At 70.4% G+C, this 27745-nt stretch overlaps 1 protein-coding gene across 1 annotated transcript in view; it reads left to right on the plus strand.

Moving 5' to 3' along the window:
• NOTCH1 (notch receptor 1) overlaps positions 1-27334 on the plus strand; it is a 42737-nt gene extending 15403 nt beyond the window's left edge. The window contains exons 3-34 of the mRNA XM_058302697.2: positions 2351-2613; positions 2994-3332; positions 5013-5135; positions 5524-5757; positions 6015-6170; positions 6731-6916; positions 7304-7417; positions 8063-8176; positions 8253-8486; positions 8561-8671; positions 8844-9036; positions 9572-9717; positions 10002-10115; positions 11525-11644; positions 11872-12024; positions 12459-12687; positions 13984-14185; positions 14696-14849; positions 14926-15110; positions 15380-15512; positions 15967-16224; positions 16298-16410; positions 16931-17502; positions 17606-18007; positions 19410-19558; positions 20154-20370; positions 20622-20709; positions 20799-20964; positions 21422-21717; positions 22582-22729; positions 23308-23405; positions 24397-27334. Of these exons, the coding sequence (XP_058158680.1) occupies positions 2351-2613; positions 2994-3332; positions 5013-5135; positions 5524-5757; positions 6015-6170; positions 6731-6916; positions 7304-7417; positions 8063-8176; positions 8253-8486; positions 8561-8671; positions 8844-9036; positions 9572-9717; positions 10002-10115; positions 11525-11644; positions 11872-12024; positions 12459-12687; positions 13984-14185; positions 14696-14849; positions 14926-15110; positions 15380-15512; positions 15967-16224; positions 16298-16410; positions 16931-17502; positions 17606-18007; positions 19410-19558; positions 20154-20370; positions 20622-20709; positions 20799-20964; positions 21422-21717; positions 22582-22729; positions 23308-23405; positions 24397-25842 (7456 nt within the window). The 3' untranslated portion in view covers positions 25843-27334. The remainder of the gene's footprint in view (positions 1-2350; positions 2614-2993; positions 3333-5012; positions 5136-5523; positions 5758-6014; positions 6171-6730; positions 6917-7303; positions 7418-8062; positions 8177-8252; positions 8487-8560; positions 8672-8843; positions 9037-9571; positions 9718-10001; positions 10116-11524; positions 11645-11871; positions 12025-12458; positions 12688-13983; positions 14186-14695; positions 14850-14925; positions 15111-15379; positions 15513-15966; positions 16225-16297; positions 16411-16930; positions 17503-17605; positions 18008-19409; positions 19559-20153; positions 20371-20621; positions 20710-20798; positions 20965-21421; positions 21718-22581; positions 22730-23307; positions 23406-24396) is intronic.
• The last annotated feature ends 411 nt before the right edge of the window (positions 27335-27745 follow it).

The following is a 27745-nucleotide window of genomic DNA, read 5'->3' on the forward strand; positions in this document are numbered from 1 at the left end:
CCTTGGCCGGGGTGCGCTCGGGCCGGAGGGAGCGACCCCGCATCGGGGTCTTGTGTCAGGGGGGGCCCCGTGGCTGGAGGGGGGGCCCCGTGGCTGGAGGGCTGGGGGCAGTGGGCAGGGCCCCTGGTCCACGCGGGGACCCGCGGGGGCCATCGCCGTGGGCTGCGCCCTGAGCACTGCTCTAAGTGCTGTTAGTCCCAGCCTGGACTGGTCAGCGGAGCTCTGGGCCACGCCAGGGTGCACCCGGCAGCCTGGAGGGTGGCCCTGCCCTGCTCGCGCGCCCGCGTGGCTGGGTCTCCTCCCCTGCGCGGCTCCGCTGGGGCCAGAGGGGCCCAGACTGTGTGCCCGGGAGGCAGGCGGGGGCCGGCTTTGATGCGGAGGTGCCTCTGTCCAACTTTGTCAGCGGCTGGGGAGGAAAAAAGAGCCTTTTCTAAGCGAGCGAGATCGGGGGCCAAGCTGCGGCCTGACAATGGGGGGCATTGACGAGGCGGCGCTGCCTCTCGCGCGGCCCCGCCCCCACCGTGCCCGGTTCCCTGCGGCCACTCAGATCTGTCTGTAACTGACCCGCACGCGGGGAGGGGAGGCGGTGGCGGGGCTCCAGCGGCCACTCTGGCGCCCATGGCAGCCTGGGGAGGCTGGCCATCGCTGGGCGGGGGCGGGGGTCTGCCTCCTTGTTTGCCCCAGTGGGCTGGTGGGGGCCCTGAATGAGCCCGGGTCCCTGCTAACTGCCCCGGGCCCCCAGCAGAGCAGGGGGTGCTTTATTTTCTTTAGGCCACTTGGTCTGGGGCATTTGGCTTCTGGCAACAGATGGTGGGTCTGAGGGGCCATCCTGCGTCCTCCCCGGTCACCTCTCCACGCCGTGGCCCCAGATAAAAGCCTTCAGGGAAGACAGATGCCTCAGGGCCGCTGGGACAGGGGCGTGGGCCAGCTGTTGAGAAGTGCCCGGAGCCTGGCCCTAAACTGCCAGCCCTGGGCGGGCTGGTGTCAGCCCCCGTGCAGCTGCAAGGGGAGCCAGGAGGGCAAGGTGGGCCGGCTTTTAGGGAGAGCTGGCGTAGCTGCAGATTCGGGCACCCTGAGGCGGACTGGCCCGGGCTGGCGTGAGCCCCCTTTCCGTCCAGGGGACCCGGGGCTGGCCGCCAGGAGGGAGGAGGCCACGCCTCACGGGGCGCAGAGCTGCTGAGGGGCGCCGGGGCCGGGGAGCAGCGTGGGGACGGCCTTCCCAGGCTGCCGGGCGGGGGCCGCGCCGGGGCACGTTCTGCCTGAGAGGCGCTGTGGCTGGGAAGCGGGCCGCCCGGCCGGTCCCAGCGCCTCCCACGGAGCGTTCCCGGGAGCCAGGTCCCCCGTGTCCAGTGCCACGCTCAAGCCTGGCCTCTGGAAGCCGGGCAGCAGGTGATGGGGGCCTGCTGGGGGTCCCCGCAGGGCCGGCCTGGGCAGAGGAGCCGCCCCTCCGAGCTCAGCCGCTTCTTCCTGCGCCTGGACTCCGTGTTCTGGGGGCGGGGACGGACCTGCCAGGCTGGAGGCCCGCCCCTGCAGCCCACCGCCCGCTTTTGCAGGGTCAACGCTGGCCCATGGCGGCACCCCGGCTCCCCCAGCGCCGAAACGGGCGCTCCTGCGTGGATGGCACGGCCGGGTGTCTGTCCTTGCGATGCGCAGCAGACGGGAGGAATGGGCAGTGAGTGGGTGCCAAGCACCGTGGGGGTGGGACCCCCACGGTGGGAGACCCTCTCACAGAAAGCGTCCTGTGTGGAAAAGGAAGCTGGAAGCAAATTCCCACTCGGGGCTTCATCGTGTCTGTTCTCTGCGTGTTGCTGTTTGATTGAGTAAAAGATTGTTTTTATTACCCCAGTAACACACCTTGTTACAGAGAAATAGAGGAATAAAGACAGGCGAGCCCCCAGACAGCTGCCACCCCGAGAACCGCCCTGGCCTGTGTCGCGCCTTCTTGGGGTCTCGCCACGGCCGCGGCCGCGTGCACCTGCGCGTGTTTTCAAATCCAGGGAGCCCGTGGCTGCCGGTTAGCAGCACCTTTATTTCCCTTTGGTCTTGGATGAGATGAGATTCCCACAAGGTCACGTTCACCTGTGTAAAGTGGCGGTTCAGGAGCGTTTGCCGCGTTCACACACCCGTGCGGCAGTCTCCGTTCTGGCCCCAAGACACGGTGGCCACCCCAGCAGCCCCGGTTTCCTCCTTCGAGGCCGGTACCCGGCAGCCGCCGCAGCCGGGGAGGGGGCTGCCCCGCGGGCGCTGGCGCCCCGGCGGGGACAGCTGCGGGGACAGGTGCCCGGTGCTGAGTGGCAGCGGCGGTTGGCGCGTGGCGGGAGCTAACCGTCCCGGCGTTTCTGCCCGACAGCTGCAGCGGGGCCTTCGGGGGCCAGCGATGCCAGGCGCCCAACCCCTGCCTCAGCGCCCCCTGCCAGAATGCGGGCACATGCCACGCCGTGGAGCGCGGCGGTGTGCTGGACTACGCCTGCTCCTGCCGCCTGGGCTTCTTGGGCCCACTCTGCCTGACGCCCCAGGGCCACGCCTGCGTTACCAACCCCTGCCGCAACGGCGGCTCCTGCGACCTGCTCACGCTCTCGGAGTACAAGTGCCGCTGCCCCCCGGGCTGGTCAGGTGAGGCCTTAGCCGGCGCCCCCATCCCCGATGCCCACGGCACCCGGTGTGCTCGGCAGGTACCCATTAGGGCTGCGTAGCCTGGAGGGGGTCCGAGGCATTCCCAGCCCCTTCCTTCCATCCAGACCCCCACCCCTCATGCTCCCTGAGACTGTGAGGGGGTCTCATGGCAGTGTTGGCCCTTGACCCCAATTTGAGGTGCCCCGGTCCCCGGGCATGAGCCGAGGGGCTGCGGTAGGAGACAGGAGGAACATCGAGGGGCTGGGGGGGGGCGGACAGGCCTGGCCTCTGCCGGCCGAGGGCTGCGTGCCCTTGGCTTGGCCGCTTTGCCCGGCTGCCCCGGCTCGGGGGCCCGGCGTGACCATGCACCCGCCCCCCAGGGAAGACGTGCCAGCAGGCCGACCCCTGCGCCTCCAACCCCTGCGCCAACGGCGGCCAGTGCCTGCCCTTCGAGGCCTCGTACATCTGCGGCTGCCCGCCCGGCTTCCACGGCCCCACCTGCAGGCAGGACGTCAACGAGTGCAGCCAGAGCCCCGGGCCCTGCCTCCACGGTGGCACCTGCCACAACGAGGTCGGCTCCTACCGCTGCGCCTGCCGCCCCACGCACACCGGCCCCCACTGCGAGCTGCCCTACGTGCCCTGCAGCCCCTCGCCCTGCCAGAACGGGGGCACCTGCCGCCCCACGGGCGACACCACGCACGAGTGCGCCTGCCTGCCAGGTACCGCCGCCACCCGCCGTGCCCTCGCGCCACTCCTGGCTGGGGCACTCGCCAGGGCCCGGAACCAGGACGCCCCCCTGGTTGTGGGCCGAGGGCAGGTCTGGGATCTGAGTAGCCACTGGGGAGGGTCCCAGTGCAGCACCGCTGGCCAGCCCCCCCCACCTGCCCATTGCAGGGGCCTCCTGACTCCCGGCCTCCTTCCTGCGGTGGGGGAGCCAGGGGCTCTGCAGCCCCCAGGGTGGTCTCCTGGGGCAGGCCACCCCCTGTCCACAGCTGGTGGGCCTCTGAGACCCCGACCCTGCCCGGGGCCCCTGGTGAGCCCAGGCCACCTTGGAAGCCGCTTCCCAGCCGCCCTGGTCCCATGCCCACTGGCAGCCACGTGCCGCTCGCAGGCCTGCCCCCTGCCAGGGGCTCCCTGCTGCGTGCACCCGGGACTTCCCCGCGCGGCCCTAGCCGCGCCGTCACTTCCCCCGCAGGGGCCCTTCCTCCAGCCCCCGCCCCCGCCCCCAGCCCTGCCCCCCGCCGGGGCCCAGCCCTGCCACCGCAGTTTCTCTCTGAGTCACTTTTTCTGTTGCTCTAAGTCACCGCCGCCATCGTCACCATGAAGGGGCACCCTGGTGGGGTCGGGGAAGGCACGAGGTGGGGAGGGGCGGGAGGGAGCCAGGGCCCCTGCCGAGCCGCTGTGACCCTGGGGTGACCCGAAGGCTGCGCACCCCACCCCGGCCGCCACCCATGCCCCGCCCTGGCCGGCCCCTGCGGAGGGGAAGCTGGCGCTCCCGTTTCCTGTGTGTCACCGGCCGAGGGGGCTGACTGTGGGCCCGAGGGCGCCCCTCCCCTTCTAGGCTGGCCTCGGGCTACGGGTTCAAAACCCGCCCCCCAGGGGGACCCATCTGGGAGCCCCGGGGGCACGGGGTCTGGGCCGGGGCCCCCCACCTGCTTCAGGGTCTGTGGGGGTCTCAGAGGGCAGGGCAAGGCTCCAGGGCAGGCTGGGTGCAAAGGCACCTGGGCGGGGCTGCGGTTGGACGCCGGCGGCGCAGACGCACCTGCCGGGTTGATCATTGAGCCGGCGGGAGCCTGGTGGGTTAATGGCTAATTGGCCGGCTGTGAGCGACACCACGGGGAGGGGCCCTGGTCCTGCGCCTCGTTCCAGGGGCCCGCGGGCCTCGTCCCCGCCCCCCCCCCACACCAGAGCTGCTGGGGCAAGACCCACCCCAGCGGGGCCCTGCCTCCAGTTTCCAGCTCAGGGGCCACCCCCAGGCCTCCACGTCCACCCGCTGGGCTGTTGGAGAGAGCAGGCGGCATCCAATCCTGGGAGCCCTTGGGACCTCGGTTAGGATAGAACCTTCTGGAGCCGTGTGCTCCAAGCAGCATCTGCCCGGCTGGCCACTGACAAGCTGCCTCCGGGAAGGACCACTTGGCCTGCAGGCTGCTATGCCAGGCCTGGTCACGGGACAGACACTGGGGGCTGCACGGCAGGCCCCAAAGAGCGGGGCTGGGGAGGGGGCAGGGGAGCTTTTCTGTCTGGAGCAGGGTATCAGGGTCTCGCCGGGAAAGGGGATGCCAGCCCCAGCCCTGGGAGGGGCCGAGCCCGGCGAGCAGGTGGGTGGGCCCGGGGCCCTGGCTCGGCGGGGCCGCTGCCTCCCCACTGCGTCCCCGGAGGGCTGACCTCTGTCCCTGCAGGCTTCACCGGCCAGAACTGCGAGGAGAACGTTGATGACTGCCCGGGCAACGACTGCAAGAACGGGGGCACCTGCGTGGACGGTGTGAACACGTACAACTGCCGCTGCCCGCCAGAGTGGACAGGCACGCGCTGGGGCGAGGGGGTCGCTGGCAGGGAGGGCCGTGTGCAGCGGGGGAGGGCGGCTGCGGGGAGGGGCAGGCATGACCCCCATGACCCAGGTCCGATGACCCCCAGCTCGGGTCAGTGCCGACGCCACTGTCCCCGGCTCAGGTTCCCGGCCCTGTGCAGGCCAGACTTGCTGGGGACGGGCTTCCGCCTGCACGCGTGGCGGGCGGGCACGGACCCCGACACGGAGCCGTCCTCCGTTGGCAGAGGAGGCCACGCCGGGCCTGGGGGCGCGGAGGCTGGCTCGGCCGGCCGGGGTGGAGCGTCCAGCGCGCGGCAGCCTCCCGGAGGTGGCAGTGCACCGGCCCGGGTGCAGGCTGACGGCCCCCTCTGCGCTCGCCGCAGGCCAGTACTGCACGGAGGACGTGGACGAGTGCCAGCTCATGCCCAACGCCTGCCAGAACGGCGGCACCTGCCACAACAGCCACGGCGGCTACAACTGCGTGTGCGTCAACGGCTGGACCGGCGAGGACTGCAGCGAGAACATCGACGACTGCGCCAACGCCGCCTGCTTCCAGGGCGCCACGTGCCATGACCGCGTGGCCTCCTTCTACTGCGAGTGCCCCCACGGCCGCACGGGTGAGCGCGGGCGCGGGGGGCGCGGCGGCGGGCGGGCCGCTGGCGGGAGGGGCCTCATGTCCGTGCAGGCTGCCGCTTCCCGGCACCCCTGAGGGCCGCCCGGGGGTCTCTGGGCTGTGGGTGACAGGGAGCAGAGCCCGTGGCTGGCCCCCTGGCCGAGCGCCTCCTGGCGCAGCCTGAGCGTCTTCGGTGGGGGAAGCGTGCCCCCGCCTCGGCCCCCCGGGTGGGCCGTGCCCGCTGACGCCCGCCCCCGCCAGGTCTGCTGTGTCACCTCAACGACGCCTGCATCAGCAACCCCTGCAACGAGGGCTCCAACTGCGACACCAACCCCGTCAACGGCAAGGCCATCTGCACCTGCCCCTCGGGGTACACCGGGCCGGCCTGCAGCCAGGACGTGGACGAGTGCTCGCTGGGTGCGCAGGGCATGGGGGCGAGGGAGGGGGCACGGGAGTGAGGGAGGGGGCACAGGGGCATGGGGGTGCAGGAGGGGACATGCAGGCCTAGTCCAAGCCAGGGCATGGGCAAATGCTCACTGGGTACACCGGGCATGGGGGCGCTGGAGGGGGATTGGACAGGAGAGGGTGTGGGGGCACAGGAGGAGCAGGGCCAGTCTGAGCCAGGACAAGGATGAGTGCTCGCTGGGTACGTGGGGCATGGGGGAGGGGGGGGGCGCGGGAGGGTGCGGGGGTCCAGGAGGGGGCGTGGGGACACAGGAGGAGCACGCAGGGCCAGTCTGAGCCAGGACACGGATGAGTGCTTGCTGGGTACGTGGGGCATGGGGGCGCAGGAGGGGGCGTGGGGACACAGGAGGAGCACGCAGGGCCAGTCTGAGCCAGGACGTGGGCGAGTGCTCGCTGGGTATGCGGGGCGTGGGGTGGCAGCCCGTTGGACGTAGATGGGCCTTGGGAGGGGGTCCCGGCTGGGGGTCGTGACCCCGGCCTGGAGCGCGTCTCACCCGCGCGGCCCCCCGCAGGCGCCAACCCCTGTGAGCACGCAGGCAAGTGCATCAACACGCTGGGCTCCTTTGAGTGCCAGTGCTTGCAGGGCTACACGGGCCCGCGCTGCGAGATCGACGTCAACGAGTGTGTCTCAAACCCGTGCCAGAACGACGCCACCTGCCTGGACCAGATCGGGGAGTTCCAGTGCATCTGCATGCCTGGTGCGTCGGCCGGGGTCCCTGGAGACCGAGGGGGGCGGGCGGCCCCAGGAGCACCCCTGCCCCTGTCCGCTCCCCCAGCCTCCCGCCAACCCTGGCCCCGGCTTCTGCAGGACATCTGGGGAAACTGAGGCCAGGCATTTGGGCACGGGAGAGGTCAGGGTCGCAGCGGGGTGGGTGGACCAGCTCAAGGGGCGCATGCTACCCAGGCAGGCGGGCCCGCTGTGGGCAGGCATGGGGGCCGGGGCGTCGCCCCTGCCTGGTGTGGGAGCAGGGATGTCTCTTTGGGCCCCCCTGAGCCCCCTGGCTGGGCCAGGGCCAGCAAGCGGGGCTGGAGGGGGTCTGCCCCGGCCCACCCGGCCCCGCTGCCCTCACCGCCGCCCTCCCCAGGCTACGAGGGCGTTTACTGCGAGCTCAACACGGACGAGTGCGCCAGCAGCCCCTGCCTGCACGGCGGCCACTGCCTGGACAAGATCAACGAGTTCCTGTGCGAGTGCCCCACGGGTGAGGCTGGCCCCGGGCCCCAGGTGGTCCCTGCCCGGCCGGGAGACAGGAGAGCAGGGACGGCGCCCTGGGGTGCATGGGGGTGCAGGGTGCCCCTCCCAGCCCGAGCCGCTCGGCCTCCGCGTAGAGAAGGGCGCAGACAGCAGTGTGCTCCCCGGACCCCCCGCCCTGCCAGCTCTCCATGGGCTGCAGCCTCCGCTGTGCCCGGCCCGCCGGCACACATGCTGCCCGAGAGCCGGAGCCAGGCGGGCAGCTCCTGGGGGGCCGGGGAGGATGGCCGAGGCCGGCGGGGGCGAGCTGGGAAAGTGGCGCGGGCCGGAGTGCCGGCCCCCAGATGCAAATCGGCTGCCCAGTGAGGGGGCCCCCCCGTGCATCGCCCAGCTGTCGCCATGGAGACTGGGAGGCCTCTGGCAGAAGGGCCTCGCGTTGGGGGCCGAGGGGGCAGCTCCCCGGCAGCAGGTGGGAGGAGACCAGACAGAGAAGGGGGGGCCTAGAGGGAGCCGGGGGGCCCTGGCCGGGCGGAGGTGGTCCTGGGGAGCGCCCAGCGTGGGGCGGCAGGAGGCGGGTGCCCCCGGGGCCCCATCGGCTGGAGCTGCCCAGGGGGCACCTGCCCGAGTGACCGTGTCCCCCCCCCCCGGTCCACAGGCTTCACAGGCCACCTGTGCCAGTATGACGTGGACGAGTGTGCCAGCACGCCCTGCAGGAACGGCGCCAAGTGCCTGGACGGGCCCAGCGCCTACAGCTGCGTGTGCGCAGAAGGTGTGGGCCTCGGCCGGGGAGGGAAACTGGGGGGACCGGCTGGGGCCGGCGCTGAGCCCCCCCATCCGCGCCGCAGGCTACACAGGCACCCACTGCGAGGTGGACATCGACGAGTGTGACCCCGACCCCTGCCACTACGGCACCTGCAAGGACGGCCTGGCCGCCTTCACCTGCCTGTGCCGGCCCGGCTACACCGGCCACCGCTGCGAGACCAACGTCAACGAGTGCCACAGCCAGCCCTGCCGCCACGGCGGCACCTGCCAGGACCGCGACAATGGCTACCTCTGCTTCTGCCTCAAGGGGACCACAGGTGGGGCGGGCGGCGGGGCCGGCGGGGCGGGCCCGCGGGGGGACGGTGCTGACCCCCGCCCGCGCCCACCCCAGGGCCCAACTGCGAGGTCAACCTGGACGACTGCGCCAGCAACCCCTGCGACTCGGGCACGTGCCTGGACAAGATCGACGGCTACGAGTGCGCGTGCGAGCCAGGCTACACAGGTGCGCGGCGCCCTGGGGCGCGGGCTGGCCCCATCTGCCTGGGCCTGGGGTCTTGGTAGCCGGTGCAGGGGCGGGGAGTGGGTCCCTGTCCCGGGGCTGCTGGGGGACACGGGCTCGGGGCTCCACGGCCCGGGGTCGCGCTGACGGCCCCCGCGTCTGGCCTGGGCCGCAGGCAGCATGTGCAGCATCAACATCGACGAGTGCGCCGGCAGCCCCTGCCACAACGGGGGCACCTGCGAGGATGGCGTCAACGGCTTCACCTGCCGCTGCCCCGAGGGCTACCACGACCCCACCTGCCTGTCCGAGGTCAACGAGTGCAACAGCAGCCCCTGCGTCCACGGGGCCTGCCTGGACAGCCTCAACGGGTACGCCGCGCGGGCCCCCTCCTCCAGCCCGGGCAGAGGCACCCGCGGGGGACGCGGGCCAGGGCAGGCAGGGGCGCCCCTCGCGCAGACCCGCCGCCACGCCCGCCCTCCGCCCTCGCGCGGTCGGGCACCGGCCTGAGCTCCGAGGTGGCCACGGACCACGAGGCAGCGTGCTCCTCCTTGCCTCAGGCCCGCCGGGCACACGTCCTAAAGTGACAGCAGCTCGCCTGCGCCCCGGAAACGGGCAGGGGTTGCCGTGCTCTCGTTCTGCACAGAGGAGGCCAGTTCCTTGCTCGAGGCCTTGCGGTCTGCTCACCCGCTGCTCCCCTGTTCCATGCTGGGTGTAGCCCCAAGTCGAACTGAACTGAGCCCCTGTTACAGCTTAGGGCCAGGTGGGCGCTGTCGCCCCCACTTTAAAGATGAGGTTCTGAGGGTCAGAGTGGACCAGCGTCTCCTTGCAGCGGGACAGCAGGGCTGCAGCCCGGCCTGCCCTGCGCGGCCCGGCCTCACCCGAGCCGTGGTGCCGTCACCCCAGGTACAAGTGCACCTGTGACCCCGGCTGGAGCGGGACCAACTGCGACGTCAACAACAACGAGTGCGAGTCGAACCCCTGCGTCAACGGCGGCACCTGCAAGGACATGACTGGAGGCTACGTGTGCACGTGCCGGCAAGGCTTCAGCGGTGAGGGGGGCCCCGGGGTCTGGGGTCGAGACCCAGGCTGAGCCTTGCTCCAGCCCACGGGGCTCCACCGCACGTTTGGGGCCCCCGGCCTTCCCCCTTCCTTGCTTTGCTTCCCGTGACGGGGAGCTCATACCTGTCTCAGCCTGTGGGGCGAGCTCCCGGCCTCCTGGCTCAGGTCAGGCTCTTCCAGGGAAGTGTGTGAGGCCGGGGAGCCGGGGGCGGGCCCCGGGGTCCCTTGGCGGCCCTCGGGGCGGTGGGCTTGACGGCGAGTCTCCTCGCCGCAGGCCCCAACTGCCAGACTAACGTCAACGAGTGCGCGTCCAGCCCGTGTCTCAACCAGGGCACGTGCATCGACGACGTCGCCGGGTACAAGTGCAGCTGCCTGCTGCCCTACACGGGTAAGGGGCGGGGCCTTGTCCACGGGGCGACAGGCACGTCCGCGGGTGCAGCTGCCGTGTGAGGCCCAGGCCCCGCGGCTTCCGGCTCTGCCCCAGGGTCGACGGCCAGGTCTAGCCCGGGAGACCCCTCACCCTGGCGCAGGAGCGCCCCGCTCTGCACCTGGTGGCGTCCCCGGGGCGAGCTGGCCCTGGGCCTGCGCCGCGCACCCACTCTGCCAGGCCTCCGGGGCTCAGCGCCCTCCCCGCGCCGGCCGGGCCCGAGGGAGGCTGTTGGCGCAACGCCTCTTTGTTCGAGGAGCAACAAGGAGCCCTCTGTGTGGGCCGAGCAGGGCGGGAGGCGGCTCTCTGGGCACCCCAGCCCTGCGTCCGGCCGGGCCGGGGAACGGCGACGGCCTTTCCGTAGAAGAGGCTTGCGGGGCACTTACAAACTGAAGGGCCGCAGCGGGCACCAGTGGGCTCCACCGGGGAGCGAGCCCCTCTGGGCGTGGGCCCTGCACTGCCCGTGACGCCGCGGTCCCCGAGGGGGGCGCCGGCCGGGCAGGGGCCCTGCCTGGGACACCCAACATGGGGCGGCCGGGGTCAGAGCTGTGTTTTCTTCGACCGAGGCCCTGGGTTTTCTCTCCCACGTCAGCGGCAGCCGCCGAGGGGCCCGCCACACCTGGGCCGAGCCCCGGGTCCCCTCTGGACGCGTCGCTATCGCAGGGCCTGGCAGGCCCAGCGGGCGGGGCCGCCCGCGCTGACCTCTCCTTCCTGCTGCCCCTTCCTGCTTCCCCTCGCACAATTGTCGGAAACTCTGGCGAACTTCCTGCCTGCCCGGGTCGCCGTGGAAACCGATAGAAGGAGGCGCTGGAAGGCGGCCCCGGCCGGCCGGGGAGATAGCGGGCGGCTGGGAAGATAGCGCGGCCCTGCTTCCTCGCGAGTCAGCCCCCGCGGCCGTAAACAGGAAGTGTCCACCGGGGGTTAATGGAGAGACCGTCCCCCCATTGGCTCGTTTCCCAAAGGCCTGTCAGCGAGAACTCCTTCCTGGGCCCCTGTGGTAGGGTCTGCCCAGGGACCGAGGCTGGCACGGCTTCCCGGGCAGAGCGCGGTGCCCGCACGGGCTGGTGCTGCTGATTCAGCCATCCTTGTTCCTGGGTGGTCCTGGAGGGGCCGGGACGGGCCCATGGCCCACGGGAGGCATGAGGCAGCATCAGAGCCAGGTGGTCTCCTCTCACAGGGGCTCACCTGGGGGCCAGGTGCGCCGCTGCCTGCCTGCCCCGGGCCAGGTCGAAGGTGCCATGGCAGGGGGCAGGGAAAGGTGGCGGCCACGCGGCCTTCGCCCAGGTGGTTGCCACCACGTCCCCGAGCGGGGCTGGCGCCGACCCTCGGGGCAGGGGCTCCAGGGAGCTCAGTGTGTCTCTGCCCCCCAGGAGCCGCGTGCGAGGTGGTGCTGGCCCCATGTGCCCCCAGCCCCTGCAGGAACGGCGGCGAGTGCCGGGAGGCCGAGGACTACGAGAGTTTCTCCTGCAGCTGCCCCGCGGGCTGGCAAGGTGGGGCCACCGGGCCCGGGCACAGGGGGAGCCCCTGCGGCACAGCCGCTCCAGGCCGGGGGTCGAGACCGGGCAGTGCTCGGCGGGGAGGTTCTAGAACCAAGGCTGGCCTCGGAGAGCCCCTCCCACCCCAGGTCCTGTGCCCAGCTTGGCCCCCGACCGGCCCGGGGCGTGAGGCCCCCGGGGGTGAGGATGGGGGGCTGATGGCTGTCTGCCCGCCCCCGCAGGACAGACCTGCGAGGTCGACATCAACGAGTGCGTGAAGAGCCCGTGCCGGCACGGCGCCTCCTGCCAGAACTCCAACGGCGGCTACCGCTGCCACTGCCTGGCTGGCTACACAGGCCGCGACTGCGAGACGGACATCGACGACTGCCAGCCCAGTGAGTGGGGCGGTGCTGTGGGAGCCCCCCACGGTGGCCCGCCCGGCCTGGCCACCCTTCGGCCGGGTCACCCGAGCAAGGCCTGGGCGTGGCGGCTGGTGGCGGCGCCAGCGGGCACTGCAGGCTCTGGGGCTCGTTTGTCCACCCTGTGTCTGTCCCACAGCCCCCGCTGGACGGCACAGGGGTCCGCACGGTGCGGGCTGTCCCGGGAAGCCCTTCGGAGCCCCGGCTGAGACGTAGGGGCGCCCGGGGTCTCGCCCACTGCCCCCCACGAGTGGGAGACAAGCCGTGGTCAAGCCTCGATGGCTTCCGGCTCTCGAGCCTGCGCGCCGAGACCCCCAGGCTCGAGGGGAGCGGGGTGACAGGCAGGGTGGAGGGCCCTCGGAGCTGGGCGCGTCTGGGTCCCGCCCCTCAGGCCCGCCCTCTGCCCCCAGACCCCTGCCACAACGGCGGCTCCTGCTCGGACGGCGTCGCCGCGGCCTTCTGCCAGTGCCTGCCGGGGTTCCAGGGCGCCTTCTGCGAGGACGACGTCAACGAGTGCGCCAGCAGCCCCTGCCGCAACGGCGCCACCTGCACCGACTGCGTGGACAGCTACACCTGCACCTGCCCCGCCGGCTTCAGTGGCATCCACTGCGAGAACAACACGCCGGACTGCACGGAGAGGTGCGGGCGGCGCCGGGCACGGGCACGGGGGCCCCGGGCACAGGACTCAGAGGCGCGTGGTGGAGCCCGAAGAGCCGGCGTGCCTCCTTGTCACGCAGCTGGGGCTTCCCGACCCGTCTAGTTTCTTATCCTGGCACTAAAGGGCAAGCTCACCTTTGCTGCTTGTCGTAATTGTTTTCCACGCTTCCTGTGCCTGCTTCAGTTTTCCCATCGTTTTATATTTTTTTAATTTATTTTACTTTTTTAAAGTTTGCTTTTAACAAAGCCCAAGTGCTTTTTTTTTTTTTAAAGATTATTTCTCTCCCCTTCCCCCCCCCGCCCCAGTTGTCTGTTCTCTGTGTCTATTTGCTGCGTCTTCTTTGTCCACTTCTGTTGTTGTCAGCGGCACGGGTATCTGTGTCTCCTTTTGTTATGTCACCTTGTTGTGTCAGCTCTCCGTGTGTGTGGCGCCATTCCTGGGCAGGCTGAAATTTCTTTCATGCTGGGCGGCTCTCCTTACGGGGCATACTTGTACGCAGGGCTCCCCTACGCGGGGGACACCCCTGTGTGGCAGGGCACTCCTTGCGCACATCAGCACTGCGCATGGGCCAGCGCCACACTGGTCAGGGAGGCCCGGGGTTTGAACCGCGGACCTCCCATGTGGTAGACGGATGCCCTAACCACTGGGCCAAGTCCGCTTCCCTATTGTAGTTTTTTTTACCCACCCCCTTGCAGCTGGCTTACTGTCTGTTCTCTGTGTCCATACGCTGTGTGTTCTTCTGTGTCTGTGTTTATTTTTATGTATTGGCCCCCCCCCTTTGCGGCCTGTTTGTTGTCTGTTCTGTGTCCATTCACTGAGCGCTTTTCTGTGTTCTTGCTTGTCTCCCTCTCTTTTGTCGCGTCACCTTGCTGAGTCGGCTCTCCGTGGCGTGCGGACAAGCCTGCCTTCACAAGAAGGCCCCAGGATGCGAACCCAGGGCCTCCCATATGATAGGCGGGAGCCCATCTGATTGAGCCCCAGCCTCATCCCCACCATCATCTTATTTTACCCGCTGCCTACCTGTGGGCATCCAGAGCCCCTCCGTTGTCCAGGACGCTCGGCCTGTGTTGTCACGGGATCAGGGCAAGGCGTGATGTGACTGGAAAGTCTGTGTCCTGGGCACTGGGCTCCCTTCGGCCTCCTTGAGGCCGGTCAGGGTGTCTCTGACCTGTCAGGGTCTCAGGGCCCCTGGACGTGTCCATAGCAGGTGCTCGAGGGGAGGTGGGGCCTTGGGGGGCCGCGCCCGCTCACCCTGCGCCCCCCGCCCGTTCCCCCAGTTCGTGCTTTAACGGCGGCACCTGCGTGGACGGCATTGACTCCTTCACCTGCCTGTGCCCACCCGGCTTCACGGGCAGCTACTGCCAGCACGACGTCAACGAGTGCGACTCGAGGCCCTGCCAGCACGGCGGCACCTGCCAGGACAGCTACGGCACCTACAGGTGCACCTGTCCCCAGGGCTACACTGGCCTCAACTGCCAGGTGAGTGGCCGCTCGGGCCGTGGACGTGGGGCGGGCAAGGCCTGGGGGGAGGGGCCAGCCCCAGCCCGGTGTCCCCCGGGTCAGCGTCAGAGCCTGGTCCCAGCGTTCCGGGCCGAGCTGCCCGGCGGCGGGCGGAGAGATGGAGGGACGAAGTGCCCGAGAGGCCACTGAGATGGGTACTTGTGGGGTGGGGGCTGGAGGCAGGCAGTTCAGAGGAAGGAGTCAAAAAGCAATGTTTACGTAAACTTAAACGCGCAAGAACGCAGCTGGCGCGGCTGTTGAAGAATTTCCCGCAAAGCGACCGTTACAAAGCGTCCGGCGATTGTTTATTTTAAAAGGACGTGAAGGGAAGGCGACCGGTGGGCCGTGAGCGCGAGAGTCCCAGGCCGCTCGGCGTGGCAGGGAGCCCGTGGGCCTTGGCGTGCCCGGGGTGGAGTGGGCGCGAGGCCCCACGGCGGCCTTGCGCCCCGCGCTGCCGGGCAGTGCGTGCTGACCCTGCCCCTCCACCAGAACCTGGTGCGCTGGTGCGACTCGTCCCCCTGCAAGAACGGCGGCAAGTGCTGGCAGACGAACGCACTGTACCGCTGCGAGTGCCCCAGCGGCTGGACCGGGCTCTACTGCGACGTGCCCAGTGTGTCCTGTGAGGTGGCCGCGCAGCTGCAAGGTGACACCCGGCCTGGGGCCAGCGGGGGTGGCCCGGGGTGTGGGGAGCCCCGGCCTCACCACCACGCCGCCTGCAGACCGTGACGTGGCCCACCTGTGCCGCAACGGGGGACTCTGTGTGGACACGCACACCACGCACCACTGCCGCTGCCCGGCCGGCTACACGGGCAGCTACTGCGAGGACCAGGTGGACGAGTGCCTGCCCAGCCCCTGCCAGAACGGCGCCACCTGCACCGACTACCTGGGCGGCTACTCCTGCGAGGTGGGGCCCGTCATGGGGAGGGGTGCGCGGGCTGGGCGCTGGCAGGAGGGCCGGGCGACCGGGGCGGGCTGCCTGGGGGAGGCAGCCTCTGAGCAGCAGGACCTCGCCTCCTGAGGAGGTGGTGGGGACTCAGCCGGGAGCAGCCCCGAGGCCCCCGCCTCTGCCCCATGGCCAGGTGTGGGCCCCCGATGGTGGTCTGAGGGGGCAGCAAGCGGGGGTGGGGCACTGTACCCGGCCGCCAGCTGAGCCGGCCCGCGTCCCCTGCACAGTGCGTGGCCGGCTACCATGGCGTGAACTGCTCTGAGGAGATTGACGAGTGCCTGTCCCACCCGTGCCAGAACGGGGGCACCTGCATCGACCTGGCCAACACCTACAAGTGCTCCTGCCCCCGGGGCACACAGGGTGAGGGGCAGGGCTGCGGCGGGCGGGGCCCACAGGGTGAGGGGCGGGGCATGCAGGGCGAGGGGTGGGACCAGAATGGGTGGGGGTACACAAGGCAAGGGGTGGGGCGGGGCATGCAGGGCGAGGGGCGGGGGGCACACAAGGCTAGGGTCGGGGCCTGCAGGGAAAGGGGCAGGGCATGCAGGGTGAGGGGCGGGGCCAGGGAGGGTGGGGGCACGCAAGGCGAGGGGCGGGGCACACAGGGTGAGGGGCGGGGCCAGGGTGGGCAGGGCATGCAAGGTGAGGGGCGGGGCATGCAGGGACGGGACTGTCACCTGCCAAACTCCTGTCTTTGCCGACCATCTGTGTGGCCCCTAGCCCGACCCCTCAGTGAGGGGTCCTGCCGAGACCCTCCCCCCCCCAGGAGGCCCCAGGCACAGCCCCTCGCGGCCCCTGACGCGCCACGTCCCCGCAGGCGTGCACTGTGAGGTCAACGTGGACGACTGCGCCCCGGCTGCGGACCCCGCCTCCCGGAGCCCCAAGTGCTTCAACGGCGGCACCTGCGTGGACCAGGTGGGCGGCTACCGCTGCGCCTGCCCGCCCGGCTTCGTGGGCGAGCGCTGCGAGGGCGACGTGAACGAGTGCCTGTCCAACCCCTGTGACGCCCGCGGCACCCAGAACTGCGTGCAGCGCGTCAACGACTTCCACTGCGAGTGCCGGCCGGGCCACACCGGTGGGTGCCGGCGCGGGCGGGGGTGGCGGGGGCCGGGCCCGGGGCGCCCCTCACCGTGCCTGTCCCCGCGCAGGGCGCCGCTGCGAGGCCGTCGTCAACGGCTGCAGGGACGGGCCGTGCCGGAATGGGGGCAGCTGTGCCGTGGCCGCCAACACCGCCCGAGGCTTCATCTGCAAGTGCCCGGCGGTGGGTGCTGGGGCTGAGGCACCGGGGAGCTCCGGGGTCCACAGCCACGTGGCCTGGGCGGCCTGCAGGAGGCGTTCTGGATCTGGGCCGCGTGGCGGGGGACGCAGCCCCGTGTGCTGCTCAGGGCCGAGTGCCTGGAGCAGAGAGGGAGAGAGGCGGCACCTGTCGCCTGCACAGCAGGTCGCAGGCCCTCCCCGCATGGTCAGCCTGGGGTGGGCACCCTGGGTCCTCGGGGGCTGGCGTGGGCTGCTGGGTGCAGGCCTGGCAGGGCCTCTTGCTCCGGCCTTCCTCCATGCTGAGGGTTCTGCCGTTTGGGGGTGTTCTCCAGCAGCTGCCAGGGGTCACTGGACCATGTTGAGTGCACGAGGGGACGCCCTGGGACTGGGCGGGGAGCCCCGGCACGGGAGTGGGACCATGGCCACGTTCCTGAGTCTACGGTGTCCTCCCGCCGCCACTCGCGGGTCTCGGGCGCCCCGTGGGAAAGCAGGCGGAGCCCCCTGACCCTGCCCTTGCCCCGCAGGGCTTCGAGGGCGCCACCTGCGAGAATGACGCGCGCACCTGCGGCACGCTGCACTGCCTCAACGGCGGCACCTGCCTGTCGGGGCCACGCAGCCCCACCTGCCTGTGCCTGGGCCCCTTCACGGGCCCCGAGTGCCAGTTCCCGGCCAGCAGCCCCTGCGCGGGTGCCAACCCCTGCTACAACCAGGGCAGCTGCGAGCCCACCGCCGAGAGCCCCTTCTACCGCTGCCTGTGCCCCCCCAAGTTCAACGGGCTCCTGTGCCACATCCTGGACTACGGCTTCGGCGGCGGTGCCGGGCGCGACATCGCCCCGCCTCCCGTGCAGGAGGCCTGCGAGGTGCCCGAGTGCCGGCGGGACGCGGGCAACAAGGTCTGCAGCGTCCAGTGCAACAACCACGCCTGCGGCTGGGACGGCGGCGACTGCTCGCTCAACTTCGACGACCCCTGGAAGAACTGCTCGCAGTCGCTGCAGTGCTGGAAGTACTTCAACAACGGCCGCTGCGACAGCCAGTGCAGCTCGGCCGGCTGCCTCTTCGACGGCTTCGACTGCCAGCGCCTCGAGGACCAGTGCAAGTGAGCGCGCCCGCGCCGCCGCGCCCGGGGGGCCTGGGCTGGGGGGTGGCCCTCGGTGGGACCCCGGCGCGGACGGGGCCTGAGCGCGCCCGCCCGCCCGCAGCCCCCTGTACGACCAGTACTGCAAGGACCACTTCAGCGACGGGCACTGCGACCAGGGTTGCAACAGCGCCGCGTGCGAGTGGGACGGGCTGGACTGCGCCGAGCACGTGCCCGAGCTGCTGGCCGCCGGCACGCTGGTGGTGGTGGTGCTGATGCCGCCGGCGCGCCTGCGCAACAGCTCCTTCCACTTCCTGCGCGAGCTCAGCCGCGTGCTGCACACCAACGTGGTCTTCAAGCGCGACGCCCGCGGCGAGCACATGATCTTCCCCTACTACGGCCGCGAGGAGGAGCTGCGCAAGCACCCCATCAGGCGCGCCGCCGAGGGCTGGGCCTCCGCGCCTGGCGCCCTGCTCTCCGGGGGCGGGCGCCGGCGCAGGGAGCTCGACCCCATGGACGTCCGCGGGTGAGCCGGTGGCCCCGGGCCGGGTGGTGTTCTCCCCCTCTCTTCACGGTGAAGGAGACCGAGGTTCCGACAGGACCCGGCTCTGGGCACGAGGCTGCGGGGGCTGCCTTCACAGAGCCCGCCAGCCCGGGGGGTCTTAGGAAATGGCTTGGGGTCCCGGTTCTGGAGGCCGGAAGCCCGACAGCAAAGTGCGGGCAGGGCCGCGCGCCCTCGGCCCGTCGGGTCCTTGCACTGGCCGTCCGTCCATGGCCCGTGGCCTCCTCAGTCTCTGCCTCCACCATGTGGCCATCTGGCCGGTCTATCTGAGACCAAATTCCTCACCTTGCAAGGCCGCCTGCCACGTTGAATCAGGCCCCCCGCCCGGCATGGCTGCGTCTCAGCCGGTCAGGTCTTTAGGGGCCCTCTTTCCAGACAGGGCCGCTCGCTGGCCAGGGGCGGGGCTTGGCCGTGTCTTTTGGGGAGCACGGCGCAACCCTTGACACCGTGTTTCCAACGAAGGCCGCGTCCTGAGGTCCTGGGATGGCGTGGACTTGGGGCACATCTTCACCCCGGGGCAGGCAGGGTCCCGCTCTGTCCACTTGGCCGGTGGACAGTTTGAGAGCTGCTCGGCCCTGGGCCCCAGGATGGGGGCTGAGGCAAAGGCCTGGCCGTGGGGCCGCCACGGGGAGCGGGTGCTGGGGCTGGGTAGCCTTTGAGGAGCGGGGGCAGGGGCGGGGGGGCAGGAGGCGCAGGGTGGGGGAGGCGGGAGGCGCAGGCCCCTTCGTCCTCCGTGTCTGTGCAGGTCCAGCCAGACCCCTGCCCACTCCGCCGTCCCCTGTCCTGTGACCCCCGCCTGTTCCTCCGTCCCCTCCTGTCGCCCCCGCCTGCTCGGCCGTCCCCTCTCCTGTGGCCCTGCCTGCTCTGAAGTCCCCTCCTGCAGCCCCCGCCTGCTCTGCTGTCCCCTGTTGTCTGGCCCCTGCCCGCTTCCCTGTCCCCTCTCCTGTGACCCACGGGACAGATTAGCCTGGTGGGCACGCGAGGCCCCTGACGGGGGATCTGGTGCCCACTGTCCCGGTGGCCTGGAGACGTCCTGCTTGGCACAAGGCCAGCTCAGGTGCCCCCGGCGTGCAAGCTCGGGCCCGCCTCCTGGTCCGAGGGGTGACCCCCTCACTAGCCCTGCGCCCCTGCGTTTCTAGTCTCTTCCGTGAGTCCTGCCTGCTGGGCGTTGTGGCAGCAGCCCTGAGGGTGGACGCTGCCGGCACTTGGGCACGCAGGGGCCTGAGACACCCCCTCGGGTCCTGGCGGCTCCTTCTCTGCCCCCACCCCCGATCGGGACAATGGCTTCGGGCTAGAGCGGGCTCGGGTCCCCGGGGCGGTGGCCCCCGGCCTCTCCCGCCCCGCCCCTGACCGTCCTGTCCCCCAGGTCCATCGTGTACTTGGAGATCGATAACCGGCAGTGCGTCCAGTCGTCCTCCCAGTGCTTCCAGAGCGCCAGCGATGTGGCCGCCTTCCTGGGGGCGCTGGCCTCGCTGGGGGGCCTGCACATCCCTTACAAGATCGAGGCCGTGCAGAGTGAGTGGGGCCCCCTGCTACCCCGCACCCCGCAGCGCCCCTGCGCTCCGGGCCAATGCCGCCCCGGGGTCCAGCCGTCGGGAGCTCGGGGCGGGGTTTTGGGGTCCCCGGGGGGCACGTCCTACCCGAGGTGATGGCAGCTGGCGAGGCCATCCCAGGGCGGGCGCCTGCCAGAGAGCGGGGGTCTCCTCCGCCCGCCCCTTCCCGCCGCGTTCTCTCTGCCGGGTATTATTTCAAAATCATTACGGCTCTCTTTCAAAAAGAGAGAGAGGGAGGGAAGCATTGATCGGTGTCATGTGAAGTGTTGAAGTTTGTATCTCGAAAATCCCACTAAATCCCGTGTCTTAACGGCTCGATGCGAGCGCGGCGATTTGAAGTTGGCTAATCCTCCTCCCGTGGAGGAGAAGGTGCGCGCCGTCTCCAGGCGGCCGGCCGGTGCAGGAGAGAATTTAGCGGTAGTTTGCAATTCTGATGAATAGCGTGGAAAATGACCTTATTTTGGGGGGCGGGACGGAGGCGCGCGGGGGCGGTGCCGGGCGCAGAGCCAGTCCTGCCGCCGCTGACGTCCGGCGCTGCCGTGGCCCTGCGCCCGCAGGCGAGACCGTGGAGCCACCGCCGCCGTCGCAGCTGCACTTCATGTACGTGGCCGTGGCCGCCTTCGCGCTGCTCTTCTTCGTGGGCTGCGGCGTGCTCCTCTCCCGCAAGCGGCGGCGGCAGCATGGCCAGCTCTGGTTCCCCGAGGGCTTCAAGGTGTCGGAGGCCAGCAAGAAGAAGCGGCGCGAGCCCCTGGGGGAGGACTCCGTGGGCCTCAAGTAAGCGGCCGCCGTCCGCATCTCGGCGGGGGGGTGTGCCGGGCTGGGGGGCCCTCCCCAGACTCACCAGACCCCCCTCGCGGCCTCGGAACCCCTCCGGGCCCACAGTCCCGCCCGGCCCTCCTGCAGACCCACTTAGCCGCCCCGTCCCTGGAGCCCGTCCTCCCGGCCCAGGGCCTGCGGGTGACGCCGTGGGCCTGGGCCTGGGGGGCGGGGTCCCGGGCGCCCTCCTCACTGTCGGCCGCCCCCAGGCCCCTGAAGAACGCCTCGGACGGCGCCCTCATGGACGACAACCAGAACGAGTGGGGGGACGAGGACCTGGAGACCAAGAAGTTCCGGGTGAGTCCGGCGGTCCCGGGCCCCCCGGGCGCCCCCCTCGCCGGGCCCCGCCGGGCCCCGCCGTGACGCGGCTCTGCTCACCCCCCCAGTTCGAGGAGCACGTGGTCCTGCCAGAGCTGGCCGACCAGACAGACCACCGGCAGTGGACGCAGCAGCACCTGGACGCCGCTGACCTGCGCGCGTCCGCCATGGCCCCCACGCCACCCCAGGGCGAAGCCGATACCGACTGCGTGGACGTCAACGTCCGCGGGCCTGGTGAGCGGCCCCGGCCTCGCCTGCGGCACCGACCCGGGGGACTGGGCCCCCTCGTCCAGCAGCTGTGCTTCCCCACCCCGGGCTCATTTTCTGGAAGCTCAGAGCCAAATGGGGGCACAGAGCCGTCTCCTCAAGTCCTTGGGACGGGCCCCCTGGCCCCTTGGCCAGCCCCCTCCCCAGCGGTCACCCAGGCTCGCCCCACCCCAGCAGTCTCCTCTCCTTCAAACGCTGTGGAGACGGCCGGGCGTTGCTCTCCTGCCGGCGTGTTTCTCACACCGCCGTCCTCCTGGGCGGGTGCTCGGCGAGGGTGCTCGGCCACCCTGGAAGCAAAGCCCGGTCCCTTGGCCGGACGCCACGGGGGCAGTGGGGCGTGGGCTTCCGCCTGTCCAGCGTAGGAGGCCGGCACGGGCCGGGCAGCATGTGCCTGCGGCCGGCCTGACCCCCCACCCTCCCGCAGACGGCTTCACGCCCCTCATGATCGCCTCGTGCAGCGGCGGGGGCCTGGAGACGGGCGTCAGCGAGGAGGAGGAGGACGCGCCGGCTGTCATCTCGGACTTCATCTACCAGGGCGCCAGCCTGCACAACCAGACGGACCGCACCGGCGAGACCGCGCTGCACCTGGCCGCCCGCTACTCGCGCTCCGACGCCGCCAAGCGCCTGCTGGAGGCCAGCGCCGACGCCAACATCCAGGACAACATGGGGCGCACGCCGCTGCACGCGGCCGTGTCCGCCGACGCGCAGGGCGTCTTCCAGGTGGGCGGCGGGCCGGGGCTGGGGAGCACCTCTGCTCTCGGCCAGGGCTGAGCAGTCCAGAAGGAGCCCCGGGGCCTTGGGATGTGACAGGGCCAGCCCCTGTCCCCGAGGACGGCCCCCGCCCGCAGCGTGGCCTTGCATGCCGCCCTGCTCCAGCGGCCTCCCCGGCTCCCCTTCCCGGGAGGCAGCGGCCTCGGCTGGAGGCATCGCCCGTGGCGCTGGCAGGAGGGCTTGGCGTCCGCGGCTGCCTGCAGAGCTAGGCACGGACGTGCGGGGAGCCCCTGGCCAGTGGATTGAGGGATTGGAACGCCGGGGGCTCTGGGAAACGTCCACAGGGAGGCGCCTCTGTGAGCAGCCAGCCGGCGGTCCCCGCTGCCAGGCCCGGCCTCACCCTGCACGGATCTGTGTCTCCACAGACAGGCCTGGGCAGCAGGCCTAAAGCTTTTCACCCTGTCCCCCTGGGGCGCCAGGTGCAGACGACACAGCACTGGCCTTGAGGGCAGGGCCGTGGCGACCCCCGAGGCAGGCCCCGTCCGTGTTGGCGTGTGCCCTCGTGCACGCGGGGCGTGAGTTTCCTAGGGCGCTTTGGTGGGCGCTGGCCCTGCACGGGGGCCTCGGCCCCGTCCTGCTGCCTGGCCGTCCCGCCGTGGGCCTGGGGGCCGTAGCGGAGCGTGCCCGTCCAGAGCGCGGCTCAGCGTCGCCTGGTGTGCTTCACACCCGGGGCGTGGGCGCTGGGTGGGGCTTGACTACCCTGTGCTCCGGGGCGGCGCAGGCGGCCAGGACCAAGCAGGGCCAGGGGGCGCCCGCAGGTGCTCAGGCACTCCCTCCTGGCGGCCCCGGGCCTGAGCTCCCGCCCTCGCCCAGATCCTGATCCGGAACCGCGCCACCGACCTGGACGCCCGCATGCACGACGGCACCACGCCGCTGATTCTGGCTGCGCGCCTGGCCGTGGAGGGCATGCTGGAGGACCTCATCAACTCCCATGCCGACGTCAACGCCGTGGACGACCTGGGTAAGGCCGCGCCCGCCAGCAAGGGCCCGGGCTGCTGCCCGCCACCCGCCGCCCAGCCTGCCCCACCCACTGCCCACTGCCCCCCATTTCCTGGCCTGCCCCTGCCTTGCCCACCACCTGACCTGTCCACTGCCCTGCTTGTCTCGTGGCCTGCCCCACCCACTGCCTGGCCTGCCTCGTCCCACCTGCCCCCCATCTCCTGGCCTGCCCCTGCCTTGCCCCCCACCTGACCTGTCCACTGCCCTGCCTGTCCCGTGGCCTGCCCCGCCCACTGCCCACTGCCCCCCATCTCCTGGCTTGCCCTGCCCACCACCCGGCCTGCCCACTACCCTACCTGACACCCCACTGCCCGGCCTGCCCCGCCCACTGCCCCATTTTCTGGCCTGCCCCGCCCACCACCTGGCCTGCCCACTACCCTACCTGACCCCCCACTGCCCGGCCTGCCCCGCCCACTGCCCCGCCCGCCACCTGGCCTGTCCACTGCCCCACCTGCCCCTCCTCCCCCCCGCGGCCTGCCCCACCACTGCCCCCCACCTCCTGGCCTGCCCCACCCACCCGCCCACCCCCGCTGCCCCCAGGCAAGTCTGCCCTGCACTGGGCCGCCGCCGTGAACAACGTGGATGCGGCGGTCGTGCTCCTGAAGAACGGCGCCAACAAGGACATGCAGAACAACAAGGTGGGTGCGCGGCGTCGGACTGGGCGGGTGGAGGAGCGGGAGGGGGTCCTGTCCGGGGGGCCACGGGGGCCAGGGCGGTGCCCAAGCAGGAGCCCAGAACACCCAGGCCTCAGTTTCCTCATCTGCAAAGCCCGCCCCAGCCGACACCCGTCCCCAGGAGGGGGCCTGGGCACGCCGCGTCGCCGCGTCGCCCCCTCGCCTGACGCCTGGTCCTCATGCTCGCCGCTCGGCCGCTGGGGGGCGGCAGAGACCGTGGGGGGCCCAGGGCGGTGAGCGGCCGCCGCCTCCTCGAGGACCCGGCCCCGCCGCGCCCGCCCTGCGAGGTTGGGGAGCCTCTCGGCCGTGGTCATGCTGACCCCTCCTCCTCCTCAGGGGAGACCCCAGCCCTGCTCCCGAGGCCCTGGCCATCCTGCTGTCAGGGTCCTTTGGGTGTTTGGGTGCAGAACTTGGACCCTCGGCCCTCTCACGCTCCCCGCCCCGTGTCCATCCCCACGTCCCCTCCCAGCCCCTGCCCCGTGCTCATCCAAGCAGGGCCTCACCCCCTAGGTGAGGGGACACAGCAGGCGGTGGGTGCGGGGTGGGTGCTGACCTGGGCTCCTCCGGGCCCGCAGCGCAACCCCACCTGGCGTGTGTGCCCAGCCCCTCGCCAACCCTCGTCACTGTTTCTCTGCTGCCACCATCGGGCCACGGGAACACGAGATCGAGGGAAGCCGAGGAAAGCGCCGGGGTTACTCGGGGCTTGTCAGGAGCACCCAGCACGTGCTCCAGGGTGCCCCCGAGCCCCTGGAACCGCCGCGCCCTCTCCCTTCCGTGTCGTGGGGAGGGGAAGGGCAGTGGTCATCGGCTCTCTGGCGGGTTCTCTGGCCTCCAGAGAGGGTGTCAGAAGGGGGACCGAGGGGGCCCGGGGCAGCGTGCGTGCCCCCGGGAAGAGGTGAGCCGTCGGGCTCCCCACGCCCCACCAACCCCACTCCTCACCACGCCCGCCCGCCAGGAGGAGACGCCGCTGTTCCTGGCCGCCCGCGAGGGCAGCTACGAGACGGCCAAGGTGCTGCTGGACCACTTCGCCAACCGCGACATCACCGACCACATGGACCGCCTGCCACGCGACATCGCGCAGGAGCGCATGCACCATGACATCGTGCGCCTGCTGGACGAGTACAACCTGGTGCGCAGCCCTCCGCTGCATGGCGCCGCCCTGGGGGGCGCGCCCACCCTCTCGCCCCCGCTCTGCTCACCCAACGGCTACCTGGGCAACCTCAAGCCGGCCGCGCAGGGCAAGAAGGCGCGCAAGCCCAGCACTAAGGGCCTGGCCGGCTGCGGCAAGGACGCCAAGGACCTCAAGGCGCGCCGCAAGAAGACCCCGGACAGCAAGGGCTGCCTCCTGGACGGCTCGGGCGCGCTGTCGCCCGCGGACTCCCTCGAGTCGCCCCATGGTTACCTGTCGGACGTGGCCTCGCCACCCCTGCTACCCTCGCCGTTCCAGCAGTCCCCGTCCCTGCCCCTGAGCCACCTGCCTGCGGTGGCCGACGCCCACCTGGGCATGGCAGCCAAGCCCGAGATGGCGGCGCTGGGGACAGGCAGCCGGCTGGCCTTCGAGGCCGGCCCACCGCGCCTGTCCCACCTGCCTGTGGCCCCCGGCACCAGTGCCGTCCTGGGCGCCGGCGGCGGAGGGGGCTTGAACTTCGCCGTGGGCGGGGGGCCGGCGGCAGCCTTGACCGGGCAGTGCGAGTGGATGTCCCGGCTGCAGAAGGGCATGGGGCCGAGCCAGTACAACCCGCTGCGGGGGGCCGCGGGCACCCTGAGCGCGCAGGCACCCGCCCTCCAGCACGGCATCGTGGGGCCGCTGCACGGCGGCCTGCCGGCCACGGCGCTGGCCCAGATCATGAGCTACCAGGGCCTGCCGGGCACGCGGCTGGCTGCCCAGCCCCACCTGGCGCAGGCGCACCAGCTGCCGCAGGTGCAGCCGCAACCAGCCCTGCAGGTGCAGCCAAACCTGCAGCCGCAGCAGCCGAGCCTGCAGCCGCCACCGCACCTCGGCGTGAGCCCGGCGGCCGGCGGCCTCCTGGGCCGGGGCTTCCTGGGCGGGGAGCCGAGCCAGGCGGACGTGCAGCCGCTGGGCCCCGGCGGCCTGGCCGTGCACACCGTCCTGCCGCCGGACGGCCAGGTCCTGCCCGCCTCGCTGGCCCCGCCCATGACCACCGCCCAGTTCCTGACCCCGCCCTCCCAGCACAGCTACTCGTCGTCGCCCGTGGACAACACCCCCAGCCACCAGCTGCAGGTGCCCGAGCACCCCTTCCTCACGCCGTCCCCCGAGTCTCCGGACCAGTGGTCCAGCTCGTCGCCGCACTCCAACATGTCCGACTGGTCCGAGGGTGTGTCCAGCCCGCCCGCCAGCGTGCACGCCCCGGTGGTGCACGTCCCCGAGCCATTCAAGTGAGCGGCCGGCCCCGGCGGGACGCGCGCGGCCTCACTGCACTGCGCGGACCCTGGGCTCTGAGCCTGTGGAAGAGACGTTTTTGTACAAGATAAGAAGAGAAGGGAGGGTTTTTGTCTTTTTTTTTTAGTATTTATTTATGTACTTCTCTTTGACATGGAAACACTGCCTGTTTATTTATGCGCGCTATTTTTTAGGGCGCCGGGTAGACTTTTTTTCCTCCGTTTTAAGTAAATAAACTCTGAGACGTGATTTCCCTGCATAGAACAGAGATTCTTACGTGTTTGTAAAATATAAACAAAGATTCATGATGTATAAATGCCATTTATTTATTGATTTTGTTGTGATTGTTTTCAAAATCCAAAAAAAGAGGCGAGGTAGGAGGAGGGAGGTTTAACCCAGCGTCGTCCAAAAAGCTCCTGAGGTTCCGAGGCTGCGGCGACGACCCAGGCCCTCGCCGGCGAACGCTGCCTGGGACCCTGCCCTGGAATCCCGAGAAGCACAACCACCACGCTGCTGCCCGGGAGGAGCTGCCGCGGGAGAGGGGGCCACACGTGGACCCTAGAAAGAAGCGTGTGTTTTGCGGGGCTTGTTTTTAACGACTTCTTACAAATGCTCCTGAAGACGTGTTCTCGGGCCGTCCGAGGCCCCGTCGCGGTGCGGATCATGAATCTTTGTTTGGGGGTCAGTATTACCTAGTGGTCCAGTTGGTCTTGCAAGTTCCTGTTCCTTCCCTCCCTGGATCCCCCCGGTCGACACGCAAGCATCGTGCGGTGCGCCGCGTTCAGTCCACCGTGCGTGTCTGCGGGGACGGGTGCCCGCCTCGGGACGCCACGCCAGGACTCGGCTGCCTGGCTGGCCCCGCACAGGCCTGCGTGCCCTGCGCGGCGCTGCATGGCTCACAGAGTTGGACTTCAAGGGCGCTCGCCTCTTGCGGGCGCCGACCTCTGGCGCAAGGGCTGCTCGTCCGGGCCCCTCGTGGTGGCCCCGTCTGCAGGGGGAGGGCTACACCGTGTCCAGCCTTGGGCGTGTGGGCGCCGCCAGGCTGCTCTGTGTGGGGTTGCCTGTCGGGGGGAGAGGCAGATTCTTGCAGTGTCGTGTATAAGCCTGTGGCAGAGCAAATGTCTGTAAATACGTTTTTAAAGGTAGATTTTGTTTCAAAAATCTCAGTGGAAGAGTCTGTCGTGGGCCACCTTGGCTCGGAGCCCCTGCCAGGTCCACCCGGCCCCGAGTGGGGGCCTCGCTTCTGGGGCTCCCCCCACCCCAGCCCAGGGGCCGTGCTGTAACTTCGACACCCCTGAGTGGGTGGGGGCAGACACGTCCTAAGGTGGTGATTGTTACTGTTTTATAAAATAGTGTGTAGTTTACAAAAAAAAAGGCAAAAAATTTTTTAAAAAAATTATGTTACATGCAAAACTGTAAGTGATGAAGATGATGTATTTTTTTCCTCTTTTTTTTTGTTAACTGATTTGCAATAAAAATGATGTTGCTGGTCGCCTGGGTGTCGCTAAGCTCGGCCGTGGGGCTCGCCGCCTTGGGGAGGGGGAACGGGGGACCCTGCCCGCCTCCCGGGCAGCCTGGGTGGGACTTTGTGGGGAGTAGCTGACCTGAAGGGGCTCCGAAGTTGCTAGAAGATGCTAGAATAAGACCCTGCAGACTGCCTGGGCCCCTGGCGGGGACTCTCGGCTGTAGGGCCCACGGCTGTGTGGCACCTGCCTGGAGTGTCAGGCGATGGCACCGCTTGTCCCTCCTTCCAGTGGCCTGCAGGAGGGGGCAGGGGGCAGGCCTGGCCGGGCAGTGGCGGGGGCTATCGGCCTGGGGTCTCCGGAGAAAGGCAGGATCGACGTGTGCAACATCAGAGATTTATTTTAAGGGCTGGGCTCCCGCGATCACAGGCGCTGGCCAG

Source organism: Dasypus novemcinctus, chromosome 8 (assembly GCF_030445035.2).
Source record: "Dasypus novemcinctus isolate mDasNov1 chromosome 8, mDasNov1.1.hap2, whole genome shotgun sequence".
Lineage (NCBI taxonomy): Eukaryota > Metazoa > Chordata > Mammalia > Cingulata > Dasypodidae > Dasypus > Dasypus novemcinctus.